Source organism: Canis lupus, chromosome 9, assembly GCF_011100685.1.
Source record: "Canis lupus familiaris isolate Mischka breed German Shepherd chromosome 9, alternate assembly UU_Cfam_GSD_1.0, whole genome shotgun sequence".
In the NCBI taxonomy this organism is placed as follows: Eukaryota; Metazoa; Chordata; class Mammalia; order Carnivora; family Canidae; genus Canis; species Canis lupus.
The window spans coordinates 22,968,917-22,994,672 of NC_049230.1; the positions used below are offsets into that span (position 1 = coordinate 22,968,917).

A 25,756-nucleotide genomic window follows, 5' to 3' on the forward strand; every position below is an offset into this window, starting at 1 on the left:
GGGGGTGGGTGGGGCATAGGGAGAGGGAAGGGTGGGAAACAGTTTTGTGGGAAATATTCATATATATTTTTTTCTCCCTTTTTCCATTTTTAGGCCATGTTTTAACTCATTTTAGTGCATGTATTTGAAGGGCTGGGCAGCAAATGAAAAAGCAATACATTCCTTGATGCATTTGCATGAAGGTTGTTCACTTTGTTTGGATAGTTGTCCATTTGAGGCATGGGCAAATGAAGGACTTTGGTCATTTTGGACACTTAAGTAATGTTTGGTGTCTGTTTCTTAGGAGTGATTGGGGGAGGGAAGATAATCTTAGCTATTTATTTGTAATATTTTAACCCTTTATCTGTTTGTCTTTATACAGTGTTTCTAATTCTATAAGGTTCAGGGTTCAAAGTGATGGGAGGTGAAAGAGCAAGGCTTATTTGGCGGTAGGGAGCCTGTAGCTTGTGCAGGTACTGTAGCATTAAGCCCAAGCAGATTAGTCAGAGCCCACCTTTGGAGTTAAGTAAAAAAACCAAAATGGTATTTTTCGTTTTAGGAGGTTTATCATAGGGTTCAGACATCATAGGAATATTAGGAGTCCCCTCCCTGGGGAGGTACAGATTTATAGTCTCTTTGTCCTTTAAAAAAGGCTGGGCTGGCTTTTTAGGGGTATAAACATCTTTTCAGATGCAGTAAGGTTTAATGTACAGCCTCCCTAACCCAGTGGCATGAAAACCATTACAGAATTAATAGTTCTCCTATTTCCACAATGTGCCAAAAGTCCACATCCCAGCATTTTGTTTGTAGGAGAATTGATGCCATTCCTGAGAGCTGGGCTCCTTGTTTCTCTGCATCACATGGAGAAGGAGTCCAGACTTCCAATCACTCCACTGTATGCTCTCTTAGATAAAACAGTAAAAATTTGCAGCCATAGTTCACTTAAAACAATTTCAAGCTCACTTGAAGTAATGGGGGCCTGGAATGCTAGGTGGGCATGAAGATAAACCCTTGCTACTATGTAGCAACCAAATTGGACCTTTTTGGAGGAATAGGTCTGAGTCTGGATTCTGGGGGACATCAATAAGAAGCCCTTCTCATAAATAAGAAATCCAGGAGACCATTTGAGTGCAACACAAGTTCTCAGTATTTGGAAGGTCCTCTTGAAATTCTGCGGCCTTACTTTGATTTTGACACCTGCACTGTGCCATTCCTGATGATTCCATTCAGGATCTGTATCAGCAGGATGGGGCACAGTCCCCAGCACAACTCTTCTGGATTAAAAAAAAAAAAGCCAGGTGATTCATTTGTGTGTGTGTGTAATAAATGGAGTGGCTTCATCAGATATTGAAGAAGATTTCTATATTCAGCTTTTTCTGCAGGTTGGAGTTAGCATAGAGTTGGAAAATCAGCTTTGGCGTTCTTTCCTGACTGTCTCTGATTTCCTCTAGTGTTCTCCCTTTTCTGGTCATCAGCTCTCAACAACTCTGCCACTTTTGTGTCCCAAGGTAATAAGAAGTAGGAAACGAAACATTGCAAAGTGGAGCAAGAAAAGTTATCGGTTACCGTATCAGAGTCAAATGTCTTGGGTGACACTAAGGAGGACATGGGCAAGGTGATACCAGAGTGCTTTATCTTGTGATGCTGATACAGTAGCAGCCTCTCAGACATATAACCAGGTTGGATTTCTCACAAGTTTCTCACCTAGCTTTGAATCCTATCCCATTGGTTTCTGCAGAGAAAAAAAAATGTTATGTGGTTTTAAAGTTTGTTCTGGGTGGGGAAAATCTTATGGGGAATGTACTACATATCAGGGGCTCAGCTTCCCCAAGCAGAGCCAACAGATACCAAAATGAGTAAACTGGGAAGCTTTTTCTCTCTTTCTGTCTTCATCCCAGATCAAAGAAACCCGAGTTAGGATCTGGATGAAGGATAAGCCCCTGAATTGTCGATGGGCACACCCCACACACTGACCCAGCATCTGAACTTGCTTAACAGGGAGCCGGGGCTAACCTGCTTCACCCTGCCTGAGAACCAGGGAGCACTGCATTTCTCCACAGGGTGGAGGAGAAGAGGCAGAATAAACCAAGCCTGGGACACCTCCCTCCTGTCTAGGTGTACTCATTCTTCTGTTTCAAAAGACTGCAAGGACATGAAGTCAACTTCTACCTGTCTTCTGCTGCTGGTGTCTTAATGTATTCTTAGTTTGACCTGATTCCTCTTCTGTCTTTGGCTTCATGTTAGGGGTTCTTGGTCAAAACCTGCTCTGATGTACATGAAGATTTCAGGTTCAAAATCCATGTGGTTTAAAACAGGTATTTTATAGATGGGGGAAAAATGAAGCAGGATATAATTGCCAAAACCGGCCTTGAGGTTAGTGACTCTTGTAAAGATTTTCCTTAAGGCCGAGGTCTGAAAGTTTAGTGCAGCAATACCATAAATTCTCAGAAGCAACCCTTTCAAGGGAGCCTGTCATACAGTATCCAGTCAAGTCACTTAAAGCAGATACCAGTATAGGAAACTTTCACAATCCCTGGGCAATCTCCTATTCTTTTTCCTTTTTTTTTTCTTTTTCTTTTCAATCCCTCTGCCCCCTTATTTCTACCCTTGAATTAGATTTTTGAGGGGTAGGAACTACCTACCATCTCAACCTAGGTTGGGAAACCTCAGCTGTAAAAGCTGGGCTTTATAAATTTTGTTTTAGAAGTGTACATCAGGAGCAGTTGGGGAGGGTCTTTTCTAAAAAACTTTCAAATTTGATTTTCTGTGCGTATGGCCGTTCTGTAAATACTTTGGGATTTTTCATTTTTTGAAAGTAGACAAAATCTGGGATTTTTTCCCCCGAAACATTACAAAAGAATCTGTTTATTTACATGCAAATAAATTTCTTTGATAAAAAGCAATATGCCTTTGTGTAGTAAATTTTTAACCTTTGAGTAATTTTCATTCAGCTTTTTAAAAGATTTTATTGAGGGATCCCTAGGTGGCTCAGCCGTTTGGTGCCTGCCTTCGGCCCAGGGCGTGATCCTGGAACCCTGGGATAGAGTGCGGCGTCGAGCTCCTTGCATGGGGCCTGCTTCTCCCTCTGCCTGTGTCTCTGCTTCTCTCTCTCTCTCTCTGACTTTCATGAGTAAATAAATAAAATCTTCAAAAAACAAAAGATTTTATTTATTTTTAGAGAGCACCTACTGGCCCAGAGGGGGGTGGGAAGGAGAGAAGTGGGGGGAGGGGCAAAGGGAGAAGGATAAGCAGACTTAAGCTGAACAGGGAACCTGAGGGGTGGCTGGACCCTAAGATCGGGAACTAAGCCGAAATCAAGAGTCAGCAGTGCAACCGCAACTGACTGAGGCACCCAGGTGCCTCTTCAGCTTTTAAAAAGTTCAATCAAAAAATTTAATCAGGAAATAAAAGTCTTCCCTAAGTTTATTCAAAATAAGTTAACAGAAAAGGATAACTGAAACCCAGAAGCAGATCTGTGAAAGTTTTCTTCATTTGATTTATCTGCTTGAGCCAGTTTTACTATCTTTTGTAGGTCTTATTCACCAAATTCATCAATAGTTGGGAGAAAATTGCTATTAAATCCGACAGGACTAAAAAGCTGTGTTTATATCGCTGAAGTGAAACAATAACATTAAAAGAGGAAGGAGAGAGTATAACATCTAGACCTGGGTTTGTGGGCCTGAGAATGAGTTTTTGAAGCTAGGTTCCTTGATTAAGTAGCCCTTTCTAGGACAAACACGAGACAAAATTAAATAAATATGCTTGAAGAGTTGAGTAAAAAGCTTCCAACTTGAATGTCTGTTTTTTTTTTTTCCCTTAAATAATGTTATTTTTTAAAGAGCAGGAGCAGGGGTGGAGGACCAGGAGGGGCAGAGAGAGAGAGAGAGAATCTTAAGCAGGCTCCATGACCAGCAAGCAGGGAGCCTAAGAAGGGACTAGATCTAACCACTTTAAGATTATGACCTGAGGGAACATCATGAGTTGGATCCTTAACTGAGCAGTCATGCAGGTGCTCCAGAATATGCCTATTTTAAAAAGATCTCCAGCACAAGTTGCTCTTAAATAAGTTCCTATCTCTCTCTTTCTAAAATATTATAAGTAATCTCTATACCCAACAGGACTTGAACCCACAACCCGAGAAGAGTAGCAGGCTCCACCAACTCAGCCAGCCAGGCGCTGCAAACTTAAATCAGATTCATAACAATCCTGTCCCTAAAACTGCGAATTAAAACAGTTATGAAGACAAATATACTTTGGAATACAACTAGGGGCAGTGATCCTGCCAGGACTGCTGGAATTTATGATACAGTTTCTAATATTTCATCTTTGGCACATGATTCTGCAGTTTGTCATTCTAAAAGAGGGTAAAGTCATTCTTTAATCCTGGAAATTTGTTCATAAATTCCGAGACCTTGAGGGCTGGTGTTGCTAAGTATAATAATATGAGGACACAAACTAGCTTCTATGGAAGGAGCCAAGGAGTCAGATGAATATCGTAATTTCCACTAGGCCAGCGCCCCCGCCTACTCGTTAAGACACGCTTGTTTCTCCCGCCAAAATGGCGTCAGGATCAGGTTCTCACCAACCAAAGCCCTGATTGGAGGACGAGCAGGCACTAGAGCTCATTGGGCGCCAGCAGCGGTCTGGTGGCGGAGGGGCGGGGGAAGCCAAAGGCCCTTCAGCCTCACTGGCCCCCCCAACCTCCCAAGCGCGCCCCTCCCCCAGCTAAAAGGAATGGACGCCCAGCTCCTGCGCTGCACCCCCTGACCCCAAGGCACGAGGCGCGGCCTCGCTGCATATTCCTGGAGCAGAGGGTAGCGCAACCAGCCCGCCCCCCCCAGTCTCCTGATCCATGCACAGGGAGACCCACGCCCTGCGGCGGCCCCCCAGGCCTCCTTGCAACACCCGGTAATGAAATCCACGGGGGCGGGGGAGGCGGCGGCAGCGACAGCAACGGCGGCGGCAGCGGCGGCGGCAGCAGCACTGCCTCAATCTAGAGACTACCAGAAACAGGAGGAAAATGGCTCCGAGCAGGGACCGCCTGCTGCACTTTGGGTTCAAGGCGACAGTGAGTGATAGGGGAAAGGGGAAGGGAGTTGGGTGGCCGGGCAGGATCTATGTGGCTGCACAGGCTACCGGGGAAGAAGCGACCAGACTTAGGAGGCTGGACGGACTAGACCGAAAGCTCAGGTGCTTGCTGGGTGGGTGCGTGCCGTCTCCCCGCGAAGGGGATTAGATAGGCTCCGGTGCTGTGTGCAGTTGTCCTGCTTTGCTCACTCGCGAGTCCGCGAGCACGCGCGCACTCGCTCCCTCCCCACTGCCCCTCCCATACACAAATACACACAGACAGATAGGCACTTCCCTGCCTCTCCTTCTCGCGGTGGGCTTGCGCGCCTCGGAGGCAAGAGCGGGGCTCGCGCCGCCGCCGCCGCCACGCTCCGGCTGCTCCCGGGCGGACCGTCGCGGGCTGAGCCCGGGAGTGGGGGAGGGGCGGCCCCGCGCCGCCGCCGCCGCCGCCGCCGCCGCCGCCGCCGCCGCCGCCGCCGCCGCCGCCGCCGCCGCCGCCGCCGCGCGCTCCTCCTCCTCCCCTCCCCACGCCGTTCCGAGGCCCGGGCTGCTCTGCCCAATGAGGAGCGGCGTTGCTGGCAGGTGGGGAGTGTTTTTGTTTTGGGTTGAAGTTGAGGCTGAGGGGAGAGAAGAGCTAGCGACGAGCAGTCGCCGCCGCCGCGGGCTCTGCGGGAGGCGGAGGAGGCCCCGCCGGAGCCGAGAGATTTCTCCTCCCCGCCGACGGCCCCCGGCCGCAGCTCCTCCGCCTCCTCCCGCTCCCGGAACTCCGGGGCCTGCCCCGGGCCCCCAGTCTTTGCACTCCGCACGCCGCAGCGCCGGGCCCCGGCCGCACCCGCCGGCCCCATGAGGAGGGACGTGAACGGAGTGACCAAGAGCAGGTTTGAGGTGTGAGCCTGGGGGTGCCGGGGCGGCGTGAGCAAGGCGATTCCCGCCCTTGTTTGCCCCGAAAATGCCTCTCCGCACGGAGCCTCCTCCCTTGCCTGGCGCCGTCACCCTCCGACCGCCGGGGCTGCCGGACTTCTTTCCCCCTTAATCGCGCCCCGAAAGCCCGGTTGCAGCCCAGCTTCCCTAGTCCTCCGGGCTGGTCGCCTCCTGCCTGTTCCACGAGCGGGCCCCGGCAAGGGATTAGCTCTGGCGCCCTAATTCTCCCCCTCCCCCCAGTATCACTCAGCTTTCCATTCTTTACACAACCCTTGGCTTGCCTCCCTCCACCCGGCAGAAAAAGCATCACAGCTCCGATCAACCGGAGCTGGCTTTTCTTTCTACCCTTCGTGAAAGGGGGTGGGGTGGGGGGAATTACGGGCCAGGAGGCCATTTCTCGGAGTTGGCGAGACCTCGGTTAAACTAGGGAAGTGGTGGGGGTGGTAGAGTGGATGATAGAGACGACCACGGGTTTTCGGTGCCGTGTTTGGTTTGCGTATTGCTGGGTATTGTTCTGATACTTCCTCTTCTCTCCCGTTTAGTCTGTACTTTTGCAGCTCATTGTTTCTGGGAACTCTTAGATGTATGCGGGCTTTGAGATTGGGACGAAGGTCGAAGAGCCCTGAGAAAATCCGTTCTTTAAGAAGTTCTTTAAGAACTTTTGCTCCTTTGGCGAGAGAGGTTTGTAGCTGTGGAATTGAGGAATGGATGAGGAAAGTGGGAAAACGGCTGCAAGCGTCTTCAGTGAATAGTCATCGTGTTAAGGAAGTGATTCCTTTGCGAAGTGAAGTATCCTAACTACAGATGAATTGCGGTGGTGTGGGTAGTATACCACCAGGTTTACCGAGGGGAGAAGAGAAAGAAACTTAGACAACGGGAAGAGTAAATGTTACCTGGCCCTTTCTGGCAGAGATCAGACTGACCCGGGATCACTCACAGCTTAGCTTGGGTGTTTTTCTCTTCATTTCCTTTTGCAGGGTGAAACTGTAAGACGATGAGACAAAAGTTGCAGGAAACTTGCCAGCTAGGTGCGGAGGGTGAAATCACCTAAGGGTCTTCAGGTTTAGTCTGTTCGTTGGTTTCTTTTTATGCTTATGGGGAATATGTTTTCATATATCCGCAGAGAGTGAGGTAGGAAGTCTTTGGGAGGAGTTTAAATTCAGAGCTCTACAGTATTACTGTTGGAGATGAGGAGTGGAGAAAATCAAGAAATTGGCCTCTTCAGACTTTTCATATTTAATCGTAGGAAGAAAATATTATAGTAGATGTGACTTGGTGTTTAACAGAACTTTAGATTGCCTTAGAGTAGATTCAATAAGCTTAACTTATGGTGGTTTCATATTCACTATTACTGTACTTTAAAAGGCGAGACCATCTTTAAAATTACTGGAGTGGACTTTTAGCAGTTAACAGAAACCTTGAAAGAGAAACCAAATACTGAGATCTGAGTGGGAGCTAGCCTTTTGCCGTTGAAGTCCGCTCTTTATCATTTTGCTATTTTCTTTAGGTTGAGTGAGCTATTGCTGGGAGGAGTTCTTTTGTAGTATGTGTTTTTAAAATTGCCCCGCTGCATCCTATTTTTATAATTAGCTTATATTTCACTTTGTAGTTTACCTGTAGCGGTAGTACTATGATAATAAGATTTATCACCTTATCAGGTATATTAAGTATATCTATTTACCTTAAACTAAATCAACTGAAGCTTTCTAAAGGTGTCTGATAAGATAAAGAATACGAGGGGATTAAAAAAACCCTCCTATAGTCATGATTGGCTTTTGGTTTATAAATAAAAATTCTGGTCTTTTATTGTGATGTAAAGTGGTCCATGCCAGAACACAAATGGGAAAGGCTGGAAATGATATGTGTTAATGAGTTTCATTATCAGAATATTTCTTTTTTTTTAATATATTTTATTTATTTATTCACGAGAAACACAGAGAGAGGCAGAGACACAGGCAGAGGGAGAAGCAGGCTCCATGCAGAGAGCCCCACGTGGGACTCTATCCTGGGTCTCCAGGATCACCCCCCCCCCCCCCCCCGAAGGTGGTGCCAAACCACTGAGCCACCTGGGCTGCCCTATCAGAATATTTCTTTTTTTTTTTTTTTAATTTTTTATTTATTTATGATAGTCACAGAGAGAGAGAGAGAGGGGCAGAGACATAGGCAGAGGGAGAAGCAGGCTCCATGCACTGGGAGCCCGATGTGGGATTCGATCCTGGGTCTCCAGAATCGCGCCCTGGGCCGAAGGCAGGCGCCAAACCGCTGCGCCACCCAGGGATCCCTATCAGAATATTTCTTAAAGTCATTTTACCTCCCCCCTTTTTTTTTCCATTTACTTCTTTACTGATCTAATTTACAAGTGGTAAAACAATAAACTGTTAGGCCTCTTATGAAGTAGTAAACTTACTAATTCATTGAAAACATTTAAAATATTTAGTCTGAATGGAAAAAACATGTAGACAAAATAAAGCATGCTTTTCATATCTAAAATACTTACATCAAGTTATTTTTTTGATTCTCAAAATTATAGAATGGTTTTTAAAGGACTCATAATTTTATGATTGTAAGCAGATAGCCTGTCCCTAAGAATTTTTGTGAGGGTAGGAAATTTTTGTAGCCAATAATAACTGATTTCAAATTAATTGTGCTTAATACAGAAAGTGAGATTGTTTTTTTCTTCTTGGTCACTTATTTTTTTCTGGGTGGAAGATAACTGAAGTTTATCTTTTTATAGTTGGTTCATTAAAATCTTATTATAAGGAATATTAGGTGAATTATGCTTTTGGATGTTGTAACCACAGGCCCCATTAAATCTCATGCTCAGGGTTAGAGCTGTAGAAAAAAATTTTAAGTTAAAACGAAGGGAGTAAAAACAAACAAATGAAGGGAGTACTTCTTAGTACTCTGTAGAATAGCATCAGAATATGGTGCTATTCTGTAGAATAGCCAAAGTAGATGACAGTTGGGTAAAAGATTTTAAAAGATACAGAGATGTGAAAATTATTGTTCTTTGTTGTATCACTTTGGCATTAAATTTCTACAAAAATAACATTTATAAGCTAACCTAATGGGTGCTGACTAATGTATCTCTCAATTGAAATTCTTCATCTAAATACTTTTTATTACATTGCTTATAGTATACATTGTTTTGTGACAAATCTTCATAATTTCCTTTCACATTTAATAATTGTTATTGAATCCTACATGCCAGGCACTGAGCTGGATGCTTTACCTCAGTTTCTTCTAGTCACAGTTCTGTTTTACAGTTGAGGAATAAGCTAGGGCGTAAGAAGTGCTCAAGTTGCACAGCTAGTAAGTGGGGAGCCAAGATTCCAACCTGCATTTTTTAACTTCACTCTGCCATTCTGCTGTTTTTAGAATAACATGGCATAATAAAACCCCATAAAAATGTGTGGAAAAGAACTTTTCTAAATTTCTTCATCCAGTATATTTTATTTTGTCTTTGCTTTCAAGAATGAAGCTGTTCATTTGAAGTACTATAATGTGTGTTATCTTTTAAAAAAATTTGTTAGAGAGGGGGAGTGGCAAAGGGAGAAAGATTGAGAGAGAGAGAGAGAGAAAGAATGAATCAATCTTAAGCAGGAGCAGGCTCCATGCCCGGTGCAGAGCCTTACATGGGGCCCAATCTCACAACCCTGAGATCATGATCTGAGCTGAAATCCAGAGTTGGATGCTTAACCAGCTGAGTTACTCAGGCACGCCTATAATGTGTTATCTTAATACTCAGTGCGATTAGTGACAGACATGTATAAATATCTAAGCTAGGCCTTGAATCTAAGGTTAGATTTTTTCAGTAAAGCCTCTCTGTTTCATCATTTTCTTAGTAGCTCCATTATAAGATGATAGGTGCTGTTGGAGGAAAATATCTTATTTGGGTTCATTAAAAAGTCTAGCATTATCTATAGTGACAACATTAACTGACATCACAGATACTATTTACAGTTTAATCAGTGCCTGGAAATGTTAAAGAGTCACATAGTTAGGATATGATAAGCTCCAATTTGGGTACTTTAAATCTCTGTTCATTATTGTTTTTTCATTCTACCTCACTGCCTCTTTGATAAATGTATAATATTGCAGCCTGTAAGATTAAATTGTAATACTTATTTGCCTGCTTCATTTTATCAAGTCAGTTTGTCCAAAATAAGAAAAATCATGGGGCACCAGGCACTCTGGTCATGGTCCCAGGGTCCTGGGATCGAGCCTCCGCATCAGGCTCCCTGCTCAGCTAGCTGGGAGCCTGCTTCTTCCTCTGCCTTTCCCCACTGCTTGTGTGTTCCGCTTGCTCTCTCACTCAAGCAAATAGATAAAGTCTTTAAAAAAAGAAAAACAAAAAAATCATAAAATGTGGTATGGCCGAAAGAACATAACTGCATTGGGAGTCAAGAGAATTGGATGTTAATTAATCTTGTTTTTTCCCCACTAACTAACTATAAGTTTGGTCATTTTTCTTAATTTCTCCAGTTTGGTCATTTTTCTCCTTTGCAAAACAAAGACGTTAGAACCAATTGTTAAGATTCCTTTTGTTACAGAATCCTATGAATCTGTAATTTTTATTTTATTTATTTTTTTAAGATTTACTTCTTTTTTTATTTTAATTTTTTATTTTTTTATTTTAATTTTAATTTTTATTTATTTATGATAGTCACAGAGAGAGAGAGAGAGAGGCAGAGACACAGGCAGAGGGAGAAGCAGGCTCCATGCACCGGGAGCCCGATGTGGGATTCGATCCCGGGTCTCCAGGATCGCGCCCTGGGCCAAAGGCAGGCGCCAAACCGCTGCGCCACCCAGGGATCCCTACTTATTTTTTTAAAAGATTTTATTTATTTATTCATGAGAGACACACACACACACAGAGGCAGAGACACAGGCAGAGGGAGAAGCAGGCTCCATGCAGGGAGCCCGATGTGGGACTTGATCCCGGGACCCCAGGATCATGCCCTGGGCCCAAGGCAGGCGCTAAACTGCTGAGCCACCCAAGGATCCCAAGATTTATTTATTTATTCATGAGAGACACAGACTGAGAGAGAGAGGCATAGGCAGAGGGAGAAGCAGGCTCCTCGCAGGGAGCCTGATGTGGGACTCGATCCCGGATCCTGGGATCACGACCTGCAACGAAGGCAGGCACCCAACTGCTGAGCCACCCAGGTGATCCCTGAATCTGTAAATTTTAAAATAAAAGCAGAGGACCACATTTTCTTGGCTATTTTTTTCTAAAACAGCCTCTCTAGTGCATTGTTAGAGTTTGTAGGCAGAGTTGCACAGTACTACTAAGGCTGCAGTAATTACCTTTTTTCTCCTGTAAGGTTTTATCTTCTGATCTAAAGAACATTCTGCATAGTAAATGACCATATTTTCCTAGTTGGTGCACACTGAAAATGTTATACATTTTTCCAGTGCGTTAGCAGCCATTTGTTTCATTCTGTTTGAAAAGCCTTGCAAGGGGAAAGAATACTAGTACAAGTGAGGGATTTTGTTTTTAACACTTTAGACACTGGTTTGAAAGCAATTATTTAACATAATCCAAGGTCCAGATTACAGGTCTAGGCTTTTTGGGCCCATTCAGACAATCTGTGTGTTTTTGATTTTGGTTTTTAAATAGTGTTATTGGTGTTTATTCTAGAATTATAGGTCCTTTTAACCTTTTGAAGCATGGTATGTTGTATTATGTACTTACTGTAGTAATTTATTATCTAAAAATCAACATGTTTCTTTCTTTCTACAGTCTACATAAGATAAATCATTACACATTGAAAATTATGTTTTCTGGGGCACCTGGGTGGCTCATGGTTGAGCATCTGCCTTTGGCTCAGGTGGTGATCCTGGGGTCTTGGGTTCGAGTCCTGCATTGGGGTCCCTAAAGGGAGCCTGCTTCTCCCTCTGCCTATGTCTCAGTCTCTCTGTGTGTCTCTCATGAATAAATAAATAAACTATTTTCAAAAATTAGTTTTCTGTTGTTGTTAAAAATTTTTAACTTGGGCAGCCCTGTGGCTCACCGGTTTAGTGCCGCCTTTGGCCCAAGGTGTGATCCTAGAGACCTGGGATCAAGTCCCATGTCTGGCTCCCTGCATGGAGCCTGCTTGTATCTCTGTCTCTCTCTGTGTCTCTCATGAATAAATAAATAAAATCTTTAAAAAAATTTTTTTAACTTGGCATAACCTTTACAAAGTGTTCTTGATATTTAAGTCATACATTTTTAGATGTAGTCTATTTCTTTTTTTATTTTTTAAAGATTTTATTTATTTATTCATGAGATACACAAAGAGGCAGAGGGAAAAGCAGGCTCCCTGTGAGGAGCCTGATGTGGGACTCAATCCTGAGGCCCCAGGATCACCACCTGAGCCAAAGGCAGATGCTCAACCACTGAGCCACCCAGGTGTCCCAGATGTAAGCTATTTCTACATTGAAGATTTTCATTTATTAATTGGTATTAGAAGTGTTTAGAAGTATTTACACTTTTACATTCTTTTTTTTTTTTAATTTTTATTTATTTATGATAGTCACAGAGAGAGAGAGAGAGAGAGAGAGGCAGAGACACAGGCAGAGGGAGAAGCAGGCTCCATGCACCGGGAGCCCGATGTGGGATTCGATCCTGGGTTCCAGGATCGCGCCCTAGGCCAAAGGCAGGCGCCAAACCGCTGCGCCACCCAGGGATCCCCACTTTTACATTCTTATATTCTTATGTTTTAGGCCATTTGTCAGTTTTTGCTGTTAGTGTTGATGTCACTTTTTAATTTTTCTTTTTTTTTTTTAAGATTTTATTTATTTATTCATGACTGACATAGAGAGGCAGACACAGGCAGAGACAGAGCAGGCTCCATGCAGGGAGTCCAATGTGCTACTCGATCCGGTGACTCCAGGATCACGCCTTGGGCTAAAGGCAGGCGCTCAACCGCTGAGCCACCCAGGCATCCCAATTTCTTTCTTTCTTTTTTTTTTTTTTTTTTAAGATTTTATTTTTTTATTCATGAGAGACAGAGAGAGGGGCAGAGACAGGCAGAGGGAGAAGCAGGCTACCTGAGGGGAGCCTGATGTGGGACTTGATCCCAGGATCCCGGGTTCATGACCTGAGCCATCCAACCACCCTAATCTTAATTTATAAAATCCTTCTATTTTTATCTCCAGAGTGTGTCTTTTTCAAATCTTGGTCTTGTTTTTCTTGCAAATTATTAAGTATTTTTATTACAGGCCACAGATTCCATTCCCAGCCCTTAGATTACTGTTTCCCAATTGGTGACAGGTTGGGAACTGAATTAAAATTTTCAGTAATCTAACTAGTACTGCGGTTTTGGAAGGGTATTTTTAGATGCTCAAAATAAAATATTCCGTTACACCAGGAAAATCCAAGGGAGGGAGGAAGAAGAAAGAATGCCCTTAAACTGACCAAATTTAGCTGCTTGTGCATAGTTGTCTTTATACTGTTTTCCTACTTGGCCTTCCAGACTTGGATTCTTAGATCAGACCCCCTACCAGAAAACTGACTCAGAAAGATGAAGGCATACAACTTGGTTTTACAGTTTTATGTCTTAGTGCACTTGGGCCCATTTGATAAAAGATTTTAACCTAATAGCAAATAACAATAGGTGGTGGTATTGAACTGTGCAATAGTATTTGTGGTTGATTCATCTTGCTTAATTATGTAACTTTTAAAATTGAAGATATGTATTCAAATGTAAATAAATCCAAAGCGTTTGCATTAGCTTTTGGAGACTTTCTGTTAAAAGAATAGCTTTGCTAAGTAGTTATTTTTAGCACATATCTAATAACTATTTAGCAGGCATATGAGTTACAGCTATAGGTTAAGTAACTTCTATTCCCTAATCATTTTCCCTCCACTTTGATTTTATGATATTCTCTTGGATTTTAAAAAAATATTTTATTTATTAATTCATGAGAGACACACAGAGAAAGACAGAGACATAGGCAGAGGGAGAAGTAGGCTCCCTGCAGGGAGCCCGATGTGGGACTCATCCCCACACTTGGGATCATGCCTTGAGCCGAAGGCAGACTCTCAACCACTGAGCCACCCAGGTGCCCCTCTCTTGGATTTTTTTTATTTTTATTTTTATTTATTTATGATAGTCACACAGAGAGAGAGAGAGAGAGAGGCAGAGACATAGGCAGAGGGAGAAGCAGGCTCCATGCACCGGAGCCCGACATGGGATTTGATCCCGGGTCTCCAGGATCGCGCCCTGGGCCAAAGGCAAGCGCTGAACCGCTGCGCCACCCAGGGATCCCCCTCTCTTGGATTTTTAAAAAAGATTTTATTTATTTATTTTTGAGAGAGAGAGTGTGTATGAGTGGGGGTGGGGGGTAGAGGGGGAGAGGGAAAAGCAGACTCCCCTCTGAGCAGGGAGCCCGGTGTGGGGCTTGATCCCAGGACCATAAGATCATGACCTGAGCTGAAGGCAGATGCTGAACTGACTGAGCCACCCAGGTGCCCTCTTTTGGATTTAATAAGCCTCATAGCTGACAGTTGGGTGGAAGTGTAATTTCAGTCATTTTTGCTCAGTCTCTTGAGTTGCTATGAGGTTAAAATCACCAATTAAATCATAGTAGACAAGAATTTTAGTCAATTATGAAACATATTGGCAATGTCTTCTCTCATTTTTGTCCTTGAATTTTGTCCCAGGAATTTCTAGTAAAAACGAAAAAGGAAATAGAATACCATGAAAGCAAGTAGCAAATTGATCTTATGTGTTACTCTGGTGCTAATCTGACAACATAGGGGTGAAGGCTAGCAATAAATCAAATGCCTGCCCTATTTTACATAATCAGATATACCGACTATTATGGTATTTGTTGGTTACTGTGACTTCCTGATCAACTAGAGGGTGCAGGCAGATATATTTCATAATCATTTAAAAGTAAAAAATGGAAAAGCATTTTCAGTTTTACTTATAATTTGCAATAATAAGAAGAAGCTCTAGTATAGCTATTCTGTGTCCTTGAGTTTGCTTTACTATCTGCAGAATGAGGTGATTTATGTGACAGGAAAGACTGGCAAAAAGAAAACAGTAAAATTTCTAGATTAGTCATGTTTTTAAATATAGAGTACCTATTCTTACGCATATCACCCTTGGTTGACAGTTTAGGCCCAGGGAAGATCATTGCCAACTCTGTGCATACTGAATTGCAGTTTACGAACAAGAAGCAAATTTTGTTATGTTTTTTTGTTTTCTTTTTTCCTCCTTCAAGGTGGGTGGGGAAAAGAAAAAGAAAGGATTTGCAGTTGCCTACAAATTAACAATTTAATGTTAACTGTAAAGGATAGCTGCAAAGTTTTCCAGAGTTACTCTGTTAGAATGTCATCCTTGTCGCCTGATGTTTGTTTTTTTAAATCATTCTTTGTCATTTTATTTTTTGAACTAGATCATTTATATATATATTTTAATGATCTAATTTTGAAATCAATTTGAGTTAAAAGGAGATGAAAGTGTTAAGGTGATGTCTTAAGATTTTACAAATGGAAATAATACAGTTAGGAACTATGAAATAAGTACTCATCTTTTATAAATATGCATTATATGTATATATGAGTATTTGTATATAATAATGTATATGTGTGTTCTGGTATCTGTATGTCCTTCTCTGGACTTCCATTGCTGCAACTCTAAGTTCCTTTCTAGCATAGAAGTTCTGTGATTCTTGGGGTGCCTGGGTGGCTCAGTGGTTGAGGGTCTGCCTTTGGCTCAGGTCCAGATCCTGGGGTCCTGGGATTGAGTTCTGTATCAGGCTTCTTGCAGGGAAGCCTGCTTCTCCCTCTGCTTATGTCTCTGTCTCTCCTGAATAAATAAATAAAATCTTTTAAAAAACATTCTGTGATTGTCTATGAGTATAAAATCCCCCAACTTGCTGCTGGTTAGAGATTAGATATTCAGTTTATTGCCAGTATTCTTATATTTCTTTGCTTACAACTGCTAGCAAAGACAAAATAGCCTGTGTGATCTTAACCTATATTCTATTTTGGATTCCTGCTTGTTTTTTTTACCCTGAATTATATTTTTTTCCTAATATTATTTATTTATTAATGAGAGACACAGAGAGAGAGAGAGAGACAGAGACAGAGACACAGGCAGAGGGAGAAGCAGGCTCCATGCAGGGAGCCTGACGTGGGACTTGATCCCAGATCTCCAGGATCAGGCCCTGGGCTGAAGGTGGCGCTAAACTGCTGAGCCACCCTGGCTGCCCTGCCCTAAATTCTGATTAAGAATGGAGGTAGACCCTTAAAGAAAACAAAAACTGTCGTCATATATCTGTCCAAATGAACACCTTTGCCAAATGATTTGAGGAATGAATATAATGATTGTATGATATCCTGGAGTTAAGCATGCTGTGATTCAATTTCTTAGAATGTATGAAATTTATATATTTATATAAAGAGAATCTATTTAAGAACATTAGCTTTGTCTGAGCTCTGAGTCAAACTCTGAAGACTGATTTTGATCTCTGACTTTGCCACCTACTGTCTGTTAGCTTGGGCAAGTTATTTAATCTCTCTGAGTCTCAAATTTTCAATATCTAAAATGGGTGTAATGCCTACTTCACTGGATTGTGAGGATTTAATTCTATAATGTTTACTTAGCATTTAGCAAGTTGTCTACTGAACAATAAGGGCTGGGTAAATAATGCCTATTATTAGATTACTCTGTGGAATCTACCACACAATAAGCACTCAGTAAATTATGACTCTTATTATATTACTTTGTGGAGAAGTGTTTTTAATTAGACTTTTTGTAAATCATTATTTTAAATGATTTAAAAGAATTTACTATTTAACAGAAAAATTCTATTACAAAGGAAATAATGTAACTATCTCTTTATTCGTCTGATTCAGTTTTACATATTGGGTTTATTAAACAGGAACACCTATGAATTTTAATCAGTCTAGTTGAAGAGTACTAATTTAGCAGTGTTTCAATTTGGAGTTTATACGTATCCGTTGTTAGGCAGATGTGGGTAAATGTCTCCTAAGATGAAAATCTGGCACCAAATTGTAAGTTGGCATTTATTTATTTATTTATTTATTTATTTAAAAAGATTTTATTTATTTATTCATGAGAGAGAGGCAGAGACATAGGCAGAGGGAGAAGCAGGCTCCCTGCAGGGAGCCTGACGTTGGACTCAATCCCGGGACTCCCAGATCACGCCCCGGGTGAAGGCAGTCGCTAAACCGCTCAGCCACCCAGGGACCCCGTAAATTGGCATTTAAAACACTAAATCAGTCAGCTTTTACCCAGAAACTGGTCATTCTTCCTTCCCTGATAATGTGGAAAATAAAGCTGTGTGGTGTGACTGCACACAAATAGAGATGCATTTATTTTTGAAAAAGAACTCTGCATTGCTAATATCCTTTCCCCACACTCATCCTTATCAGCTTTTTGAAAATTGATTACATGTCCTTCATGTAAAGAAGCCCATATTGAGGGATCCCTGGGTGGCGCAGCGGTTTGGCACCTGCCTTTGGCCCAGGGCGCGATCCTGGAGACCTGGGATCGAATCCCATGTCGGGCTCCCGGTGCATGGAGCCTGCTTCTCCCTCTGCCTGTGTCTCTGCCTTTCTCTCTCTCTCTCTCTCTCTCTGTGTGTGACTATCATAACTAACTAACTAACTAACTAACTAACTAACTAACTAAGCAAGCCAGCCCATATTGAAAAAAATCACATCATAACTTCTGCAACTTATTTGTGGGAAAGAAACCTGACCTGGGATGCCTGGGTGGCTCATCGGTTGAGCATCTGTCGTCTGTCTTTGGCTCAGGGTGTGATCTGGGTCTGGAGATCGAGTCCCACATTGGGCTCCCTGCAAGAAACCTGCTTCTCCCTCTGCCTGTGTCTCTGTCTCTCTGTGTCTCTCATGAATAAATCAATAAAATCTTAAAAAAAAAGAGAGAAAGAAAGCTGACTTATTTTGGAATTCTCCGTGGAGAAGTTAAAACATTTATTTACTACTGTAACTTTCCTAACATAGTCTCATGAATGGTAACTTCAGGAAGATAATGGACCTCATATTCAGTATTCTTAGTCACAGCTGATGGGTACACAAAAGAAGTTTCCTAAATCTAGATCTCTGCAACAACAACAAAAAAGCTGTCTCATCATTTATAATTATTCTTTAAGGAAAGGATTAGATTATATGAGTCAAAAGATGGATTATAGGCCCTAAGTGACATAAATTTCATCTGAGCTCATCAGTGTCTGGTCCAGACAGAAGAAATTTGGCTAAATAGAGGAATCAAGATCTCAAGAGACCTAATGTTGGCACTATTGTGAACTTATACACTGAGCCCCCCAATGGAATTTCCCTAACTTAATACAAACTAGAGTAATCTTAAAGATTAAACCTAATATAATGTTGTCAGTTATAGCTCAGTTAAAAAAAATAAACCTAAAACTCTTACTAATAGTACTCCTTGAATTAAGTGGACATTATTAAGGAGTAATAAATGAAATTAAATTAATTTATCAAAACTGGATGTCATAGTGGAAATAAATAAGGAAGGACTTGAATGTCTATTACAATCACCAGTGAAGTTTTTGCCTAATACTGATCCCTTGAAACCATAGGATCTGGCATGCAAGTTTTCTAGATGTTCTCTTATAGATAATGATGTAAATTTCTTTTAAAGAGATCCAGGGGTAAGGGATACAAAGGTAACTTGTATTTGCAACATGAACTCCATAAAGAAACAGATTTACATACCATGAATTTGACATCTTATGATCAGTACACCTTCTATCAGGTTTCTTTTTTTTTTTTTTTTTTTTTTTTTTTTATGATAGTCACACACACACAGAGAGAGAGAGGCAGAGACATAGGCAGAGGGAGAAGCAGGCTCCATGCACCGGAAGCCCGACGTGGGATTCGATCCCGGGTCTCCAGGATCGTGCCCTGGGCCAAAGGCAGGCGCTAAACCTCTGCACCACCCAGGGATCCCTTCTATCAGGTTTCTAGCCTATCTTACATGTTTTAGCCCTAGAAACAAGGTGCAGTATCTAATATACAGTATCTGAAATGGTTATTTTATAGCTTGTATGTTTTACATGATCAGATACATTCAGTTTCGCCAGAACACACTATAAAGCCTCTCCTAGTTCTGAAAAACATCTGGGAGTTCAGGAAAGCTTATCTTGACCTTGTCTAGGGCTCAGAAAATTTCAGTATAGAAAACCAAGGTATACTGTTGGTAGGAGTTCAGTACTAGTCAAAATTTACTTAACTACAAGGGTGCCTGGGTGGCTCAGTCAGTTAGGCATCTGCCTTCAGCTCAGGTCATGATCCCAGGACCCTGGGATCAAGCCCCCATCAGGCTCCCTGCTCAGCGAGGAACCTGGTTCTCCCTTGGCCACTACTCCTGCTTGTGTGCTCTCCCCCCCCAAATAAATAAATAAAATATTTAAAAATTTTTTTATTTCCAACTGTGTGTCAGATATTGATAGACGTTAAAGGTACAAATCTGCTCCAAAACATTGTCTCTGCCTCAGGGGGTTTGTGGTCTAGTTAGGAAGAAATATAATTAGTGGGTTCTGGTAAATGCAGTGTTACAGTCATGGGAGATCTTTAATTTCATGAAAAGCATTCAGTGCTTTTATTATTTTTTATTTTATTTTATTTTTCATTCAGTGCTTTTAAAAGAAAAAACCCACTGACCCTGCTTTTAAAAAACATTAGCACTTTACTGTCAGGTGTAAACTCTTAAAAAATGCAACTATTATCCTTGCATATTATAATCCTTCTCTGTGATGTTCTCTGCATATTTATTAGAGAGGACCTAGGGAAAAGATAGTGGGTTTTTATTAGCCATTTCTTTGGGTTTCTGGATCCATCTTTAGGAAAACAAAACAGTAGCACCTCTAATGACCTCCCTAAAGCTGGACATTTCCTCTGAGATTTAAACAAATTGAACAAGGTTAAAAAAAGAGTAATAGGAAAGTCACTCTTTGACCAATAGTTCCAGGAATTGATTATATATAGCTATACACTGGTGCTCCATTGTTTTTTCCGTCAATAAATAAGTCTTGTTAAATAATTTATGAATAATTCTGTTTAGTACTGACTCATATATATATATAGGACCTCCTGCTCACCACCCCCCTTCAATAGGAGAGATATTTGAACTTCTCAAGTAACAAATTAACATAGTGTTTTACGTATTAAAGAACATGTTCCCATTTATGATTTCATTTGAACTTAAAACTTGCGTGTTAGATGGAGGATATTTCTCTGCTATTTTATAGATAAGAAAGCAGATGCTATGAAAGGCTGTTATTTTCCCAACATTAAATAGCTAAGTATAAAAGGCAAAACTTTAATCCAGTTGACTTGAAGTCTCTTATAGTGTCTCTAGGGTATGCTAAGAATGAGTTGCTTTGAACAGTTTATTCATTATTCCTCTTTTGATCCATAACAGGCATTTATATATTTTTAAGTTGTTGGTTAGAACTGATTTAACATGAGTTTGTGGCTGTAGAATTGAGCAAAGTTAATTGTGTGGGGAGATTGCAAAGTATGGGAATAGAATCTGTACTTTGGCTTATTAGCCATACTTACTAGCCAAGTTAAATAATTCTCTTAAACAGCTGTGAACAAATATTTTGTGTAAAGAATACCAAGGTATGTGTAAATTACAGTTGGACCAAAAGCTGTTAGTATCTAATCCATGTGGTCTAGTAAAACTAATCTCATTACCTTCTTTACTATTCGTAAAGACCAGGAATAAGATATTAAAACAATTTAGTAAGTATTTGTAGAACCTTGAATATAAGATTGTGAAGCTTCATGGGTTTTCTTAGGTTTGACTTAGCCTGGGCAGCATTTTACTCAGTTTCACATAATGTATTATTAAAAATTAAAAGTAGCAATATGCTACCATTGAGTTAAAATAATAATGATTTTGGGTATTTTAGGAATATATGAATTTATAAACAAACATTTCTAGATAAAAAATCAAGTAGGAAAAAAGTCAAGTAGGTCTAGTATAATCAAACTATTTTTAATAACAGGGCACAGTGGCTCAGGCAGTTAAGTGGCTGCCTTTGGCTCAGGTCATGATCCCAGGGCCTGGGATCCAGTCCCATGTTGGGCCCTCTGCTCAGCAGGGAGTCTGCTTCTCCCTCTTGCTCTCCCTCTCTCTCAAATAAATAAAATCTTTAAAAATATGTATATATATGTATTTATACATATACATATACATAGGTGGCACCAAACCTCTGAGCCACCAGGGCTGCCCCATATATTTTTAATATCAGAAAGTACTAAGAAACAAACATCGTTTTCTAAAGTATTTACATTATTTAATGATGTAAAATTTACATTAAAAATGATCCCATTCATAAAAATACAAGGTATTCTAGAACTATGGCCAAGATCTGTCCCTTCTAACCACTGTCGAATACATGTTAAAGTGAAATGTGTGGAGAAAAAAAAAAAAAAAAGAAATGTGTGGGCAGCCCTGGTGGCTCAGCGGTTTAGCGCCACCTTCAGCCCAGGGTGTGATCCTGGAGACCCTGGGATCGAGTCCCACATCAGGCTCCCTACATAAGAGCCTGCTTCTCCCTCTGCCTGTGTCTCTGCTTCTCTCTCTCTGTGTCTCTCTCATGAATAAATAAATAATTTAAAAATGAAATATGTAATTAACTCATTACATTACCTTTTTAGTCTTTTTTTTTTTTTTAAAGTAAACTCTACACTTAGGATCCAGTTTTGTTCTTCTGTGTTTTACATGTTCTAGCTGTTGTCAAGTGGCTGGGGTTTTGTTGGTATTACCAGTAGCACATACTGTTTCAGAGCTGAATTAACATGAAAATGATAAACCACAGGATTCAATGCAGCATTAGTCTGAGATCTAGGGGAGAATATATATATGCTCCACATTATCGTAATTGGACTCCGGGTTTTTCCTCTGTGGAATTCAGCTTGGATACACATTCATGTTAAAGATGCACCAAATAGTATTTGTAGGTAGTTGTTATGCTTAATGCTGCTAGTAGTGCTCTTTAAAAAAAATGCTGAGTTGGACTATGGCTGATTAAGTGGTGTGCTCTGTGAAATGTTACCATTATTTAAGCCAAGTGAAGCTAGCATCACCTTTGTTGGCTGTCCTAAACTGTCTTCAGGTCCCTCAGTTCAGTGTGTTTCAGGGTCATGTCTTCTGCCCAGTTCTTTCTGTCTTAGAGGCTTGTGGTCTAATTTGGGAATGAAAATGGAGGTTAAATTGAATTGTTTATTTAGGGGCACCGGGGTGGCTCAGCAGTTGAGTGTCTTCCTTTGGTTCAGGGCGGGAGTTTCCAGTGAAAAGTAATTCCTCTACTCTCGTCCCATCTCCAGAGGTAATTAAAAATTGTTAACTGTTTATTATATATTTTGTGAATTATGTATCTATTATGTATGGTTATGTTTGTATTTTAGGAACAAACAAGATTATACTGGACATAAGGTTTTTAGCATCTTGATCTTTCCCTTTTTAAAGTAAATAAATTTTACATAATTTACATAGACCATACATGAGTAAAATTAAAGCATTCTAAGTATGGGGACACCTGGGTGGCTTAGTGGTTGAGCGTCTGCCTTTGGATTAGGGTGTGATCCTGGGGGCCTGGGATCAAGTCCTGTATCAGGCTCCTCAGAGGGAGCCTGCTTCTCCCTCTGCTATGTCTCTGCCTTTCTCTCTGTGTCTCTTATGAATAAATAAAATCTTTAAAAAAATTATAAGTATGATAAAAGTTCCCCCTTATACTGCCCATAATCCAAATCCTGTCTACCTAAAGAGCTAAGAGCCAGTTGCAAATATTGAGAGTATCCTTGTCAGTCTTTTATTTTGCTTTTATATAGCCTTATTTTTATGTGTGTATCTTTAACAAATCAGTTTTGTATTGTGTCTACATAATATTCTATGAATATTCTAGTATATAAAGCTAGCTGTTAATGGACCTTTAGGTTTTCTCCTTGGCATTGCAAACAGAAATGCAACAAATGTTCTGGTACCCATACATGCCTTCTGGTATATACGTGTACATGTTCCTTTATGGCAAATACCAAAGAGGGATTTTGGGGTCACAGGGAATATATGTTTTTTAGGTTTATTAGATATTGTCAGACTGGCTTCCAAATTTATGTTTTGGCCCATAGTATATGAGTGAACTTGTTTCTTCATATCTTCACTAACACATAATGTTTCCCAACTTTAAAATTTTTTGGTGACAGATGAAAAGTTGTATTTTATTTTTGGTTTTTAAAGACATTATTTATTTATTCATGAGAGACACAGAGACATAGGCAGAAGGAGAAGGAGAAGTAGGCTCCCTGTGGGGAGCCTGATACAGGAGTCAAAAGCAGGACCTGGGGATCATGTCCTGAGCCAAAGGCAGACGCTTTACCACTGAGCCACCAGGTGTCCCTAAAGAAAAAAAAAATCTTAGAAAAAAAAAAAAAGAAGAAAAAAGAAATGATGGAGCAAGGAAAGACCATTAAGGCCACGGAATGCAAAAATGAAGGTGGGAGAGTGTGCTTGATGTATTCTAAGAATGGCCACCAGGTTGGTCACTGTGGCCAGATCATGATGAAGTTGGGTTACTGTGTGAGAGATGGAGAGAGGGAGGTCAGAGAGTCAGGAGTGAGAATGGGAGGGGATTGATGGAAACCAGAGCCTATCATGAATGGCCTCATTGGCCATTTTAAGGCCCTGAATTTTATTCTTTTTTTTTTTTATTTTTTAAAGATTTTATTTATTTATTGAGAGAGAGAGAGGCAGAGACACAGGCAGAGGGAGAAGCAGGCTCCACGCAGAGAACCCGATGCGGGACTCGATTCTGGATCTCCAGGATCACACCCCGGGCTGCAGGCAGCACCAAACCGCTGCGGCACCAAACCGCTGCGTCACCGGGGCTGCCCCCTGAATTTTATTCTGACACGGGAAGCTAGAAAGATTTTTGGGCAGAAGAGAAATGTGATATAATTTAAGTTTTGAAAGAACTATTCTTGCTTTGTGGATTAAGAAAAGTAACTGTTGTATCTTGTGTGAAGTTGATTGTGGTGGAGGTTTAAGAAGTAATTGGATTCTGGATATATTCTGAAAGCAGATTTACTGTCATTAGAAAGCTATGAAGTTTGTTGATTTTTGTATACTCATTTTTGTATGCAGTTAGGATGCTCTCAGCTACAAGTAATAGAAAACTTGTTTAGTTAGCTTAAACAATGTGATTATTATCTCACATTATAAGGAATCCAAAGCAGAGCTTTTTTCCAGGATTATGAATCACGGTTTAGAGAGGAGCTTTTCCGATTCAATTTCCTTAACAGTCACCTGGAAAACTGGCATATCACCTGGACCCATAAAATTGCATTTCTAGGAAATATAAAGGTGATGCCTAAGTGAGTACCACACTTTGGATAATACTGACTTGGAGCATAATAATTAGTACAGTAAGTTAGGGTTCAGTATTTGAGCAAAACTGTGGAACCAGACTACCTGGGTTCATATCTTAGCTCTACTGTTTCCGGTCTGTATTTTAAAATTTCAGGTATATTGATCTTAAGAGGCTGTTTTCTTGATAGTTTCTAATTTTAATTTATTATGTATAACATATGTATAATAGTTACTTATGATAATAGGTGTTTGAAATTTCTTTATGGCATCATCAATTTTTGTAAATACTCTGTTGGAAGAAAGGATTTTCTATTTACTGAATGCTTGGGTTTGATTTGGGGAAAAAAAAGATCACAGACACAAAATTTTAAAACGAGACTGTCTTTTTAAAGAACTGAATTTCAAGAAGGTAGAAGTGCTTACTAGTCAGAGGCTGGAGACCAGAATACCCCATTTTCTTAACATTTCTCAAAATTGCGACATTCTATTTATATCTGAATATGAAGTCATGATGGATCAGCAGAAGAGGAAAGTTTCAGGACCCTTAAGTAGAGGAAACAGAAGACTTTTAGATGGAGGAGGAAAAGCATACTGATTGTCCCCTCCTAGGGAAAGGGAAAGTAGACCTTGTTGTATTTCTAACTTAGAAAAATTTTAGAAGTCTATTTAAACTTAGAAAACTTCAAGAGGGCTGATGATAGTTTTGAGACGGATCATAGTGGTTGTCCAATAAAACATTTTATTTTAGTATCTGTTTTTTCTTAAGATCTTTTCTTTTTATCTTAAGGTTTTATTTATATGTGACAGAGAGAGAGCACACAAACAGGGGGAGAGGCAGGGAGAGGGAGAAGCAGACTCCCCGCTGAGCAGGGAGCCCCGATGGAGGCTCGATCCCAGAATACTGGGACAGACGCTTAACCAACTGAACCACCCAGGCACCCTGTTTTCTAATTGCTAACATGCAGCACACTAATTATGGCAAAGCTGATTTTTTTCATCAGTTCGTATTTTGGCTGAGATCACTATTTAAAATTCTGTGACCTTGGAATACATTTAATCTCTGCACCTCAGTTTTCTTACTTAGGAAATGGAACTAGCCATAGAATCCTTCTTTCCAGAGTTGTGAGAGTTAAATGATATAATACATAAAAAGTGCTTACAAGGGTGCTGGGCACATAATGTGCATCAGTGAGTTTAAGTTATTGTTATTTGAGTTCATTAACATCTCTTCCATCAAGCTTGTTCTATGTGTTATTCAGATCCCATAAGTCTTTATTAACTTTTTGCCTATTTTGTCTGTTAGTTTCTTTAAGAATATTAAAATTCTTCAGCCATGTCGAAATTTGTTTTTTTTCTTCTTTTTTTAAAGATGTATTTATTTATTTGAGAGTGATGAGCAGGTA

At 40.8% G+C, this 25,756-nt stretch overlaps 1 protein-coding gene and 1 long non-coding RNA gene across 6 annotated transcripts in view; both read left to right on the forward strand.

The window, feature by feature from the left end:
- Positions 1–10: 10 nt before the first annotated feature.
- Positions 11–2,115, forward strand: LOC119873276. Its single transcript, XR_005364424.1, has 2 exons — positions 11–1,658; positions 1,878–2,115. It is a non-coding gene; the product is annotated as an uncharacterized LOC119873276 (long non-coding RNA).
- Positions 2,116–4,812: 2,697 nt separating this feature from the next.
- The window catches only part of FBXL20 (F-box and leucine rich repeat protein 20), a 104,461-nt gene continuing 83,517 nt past the window's right edge, over positions 4,813–25,756 (forward strand). For 2 of the 5 annotated variants that reach the window (XM_038547439.1, XM_038547438.1), the window contains exon 1: positions 5,645–5,931. Coding sequence is in view for 2 of the 5 variants with exons in the window: in XM_038547438.1 (XP_038403366.1) it covers positions 5,890–5,931 (42 nt within the window). In the remaining 3 variants the exon portion in view is untranslated. The other 3 variants (XM_038547437.1, XM_038547440.1, XM_038547441.1) reach the window with 3 other exon arrangements.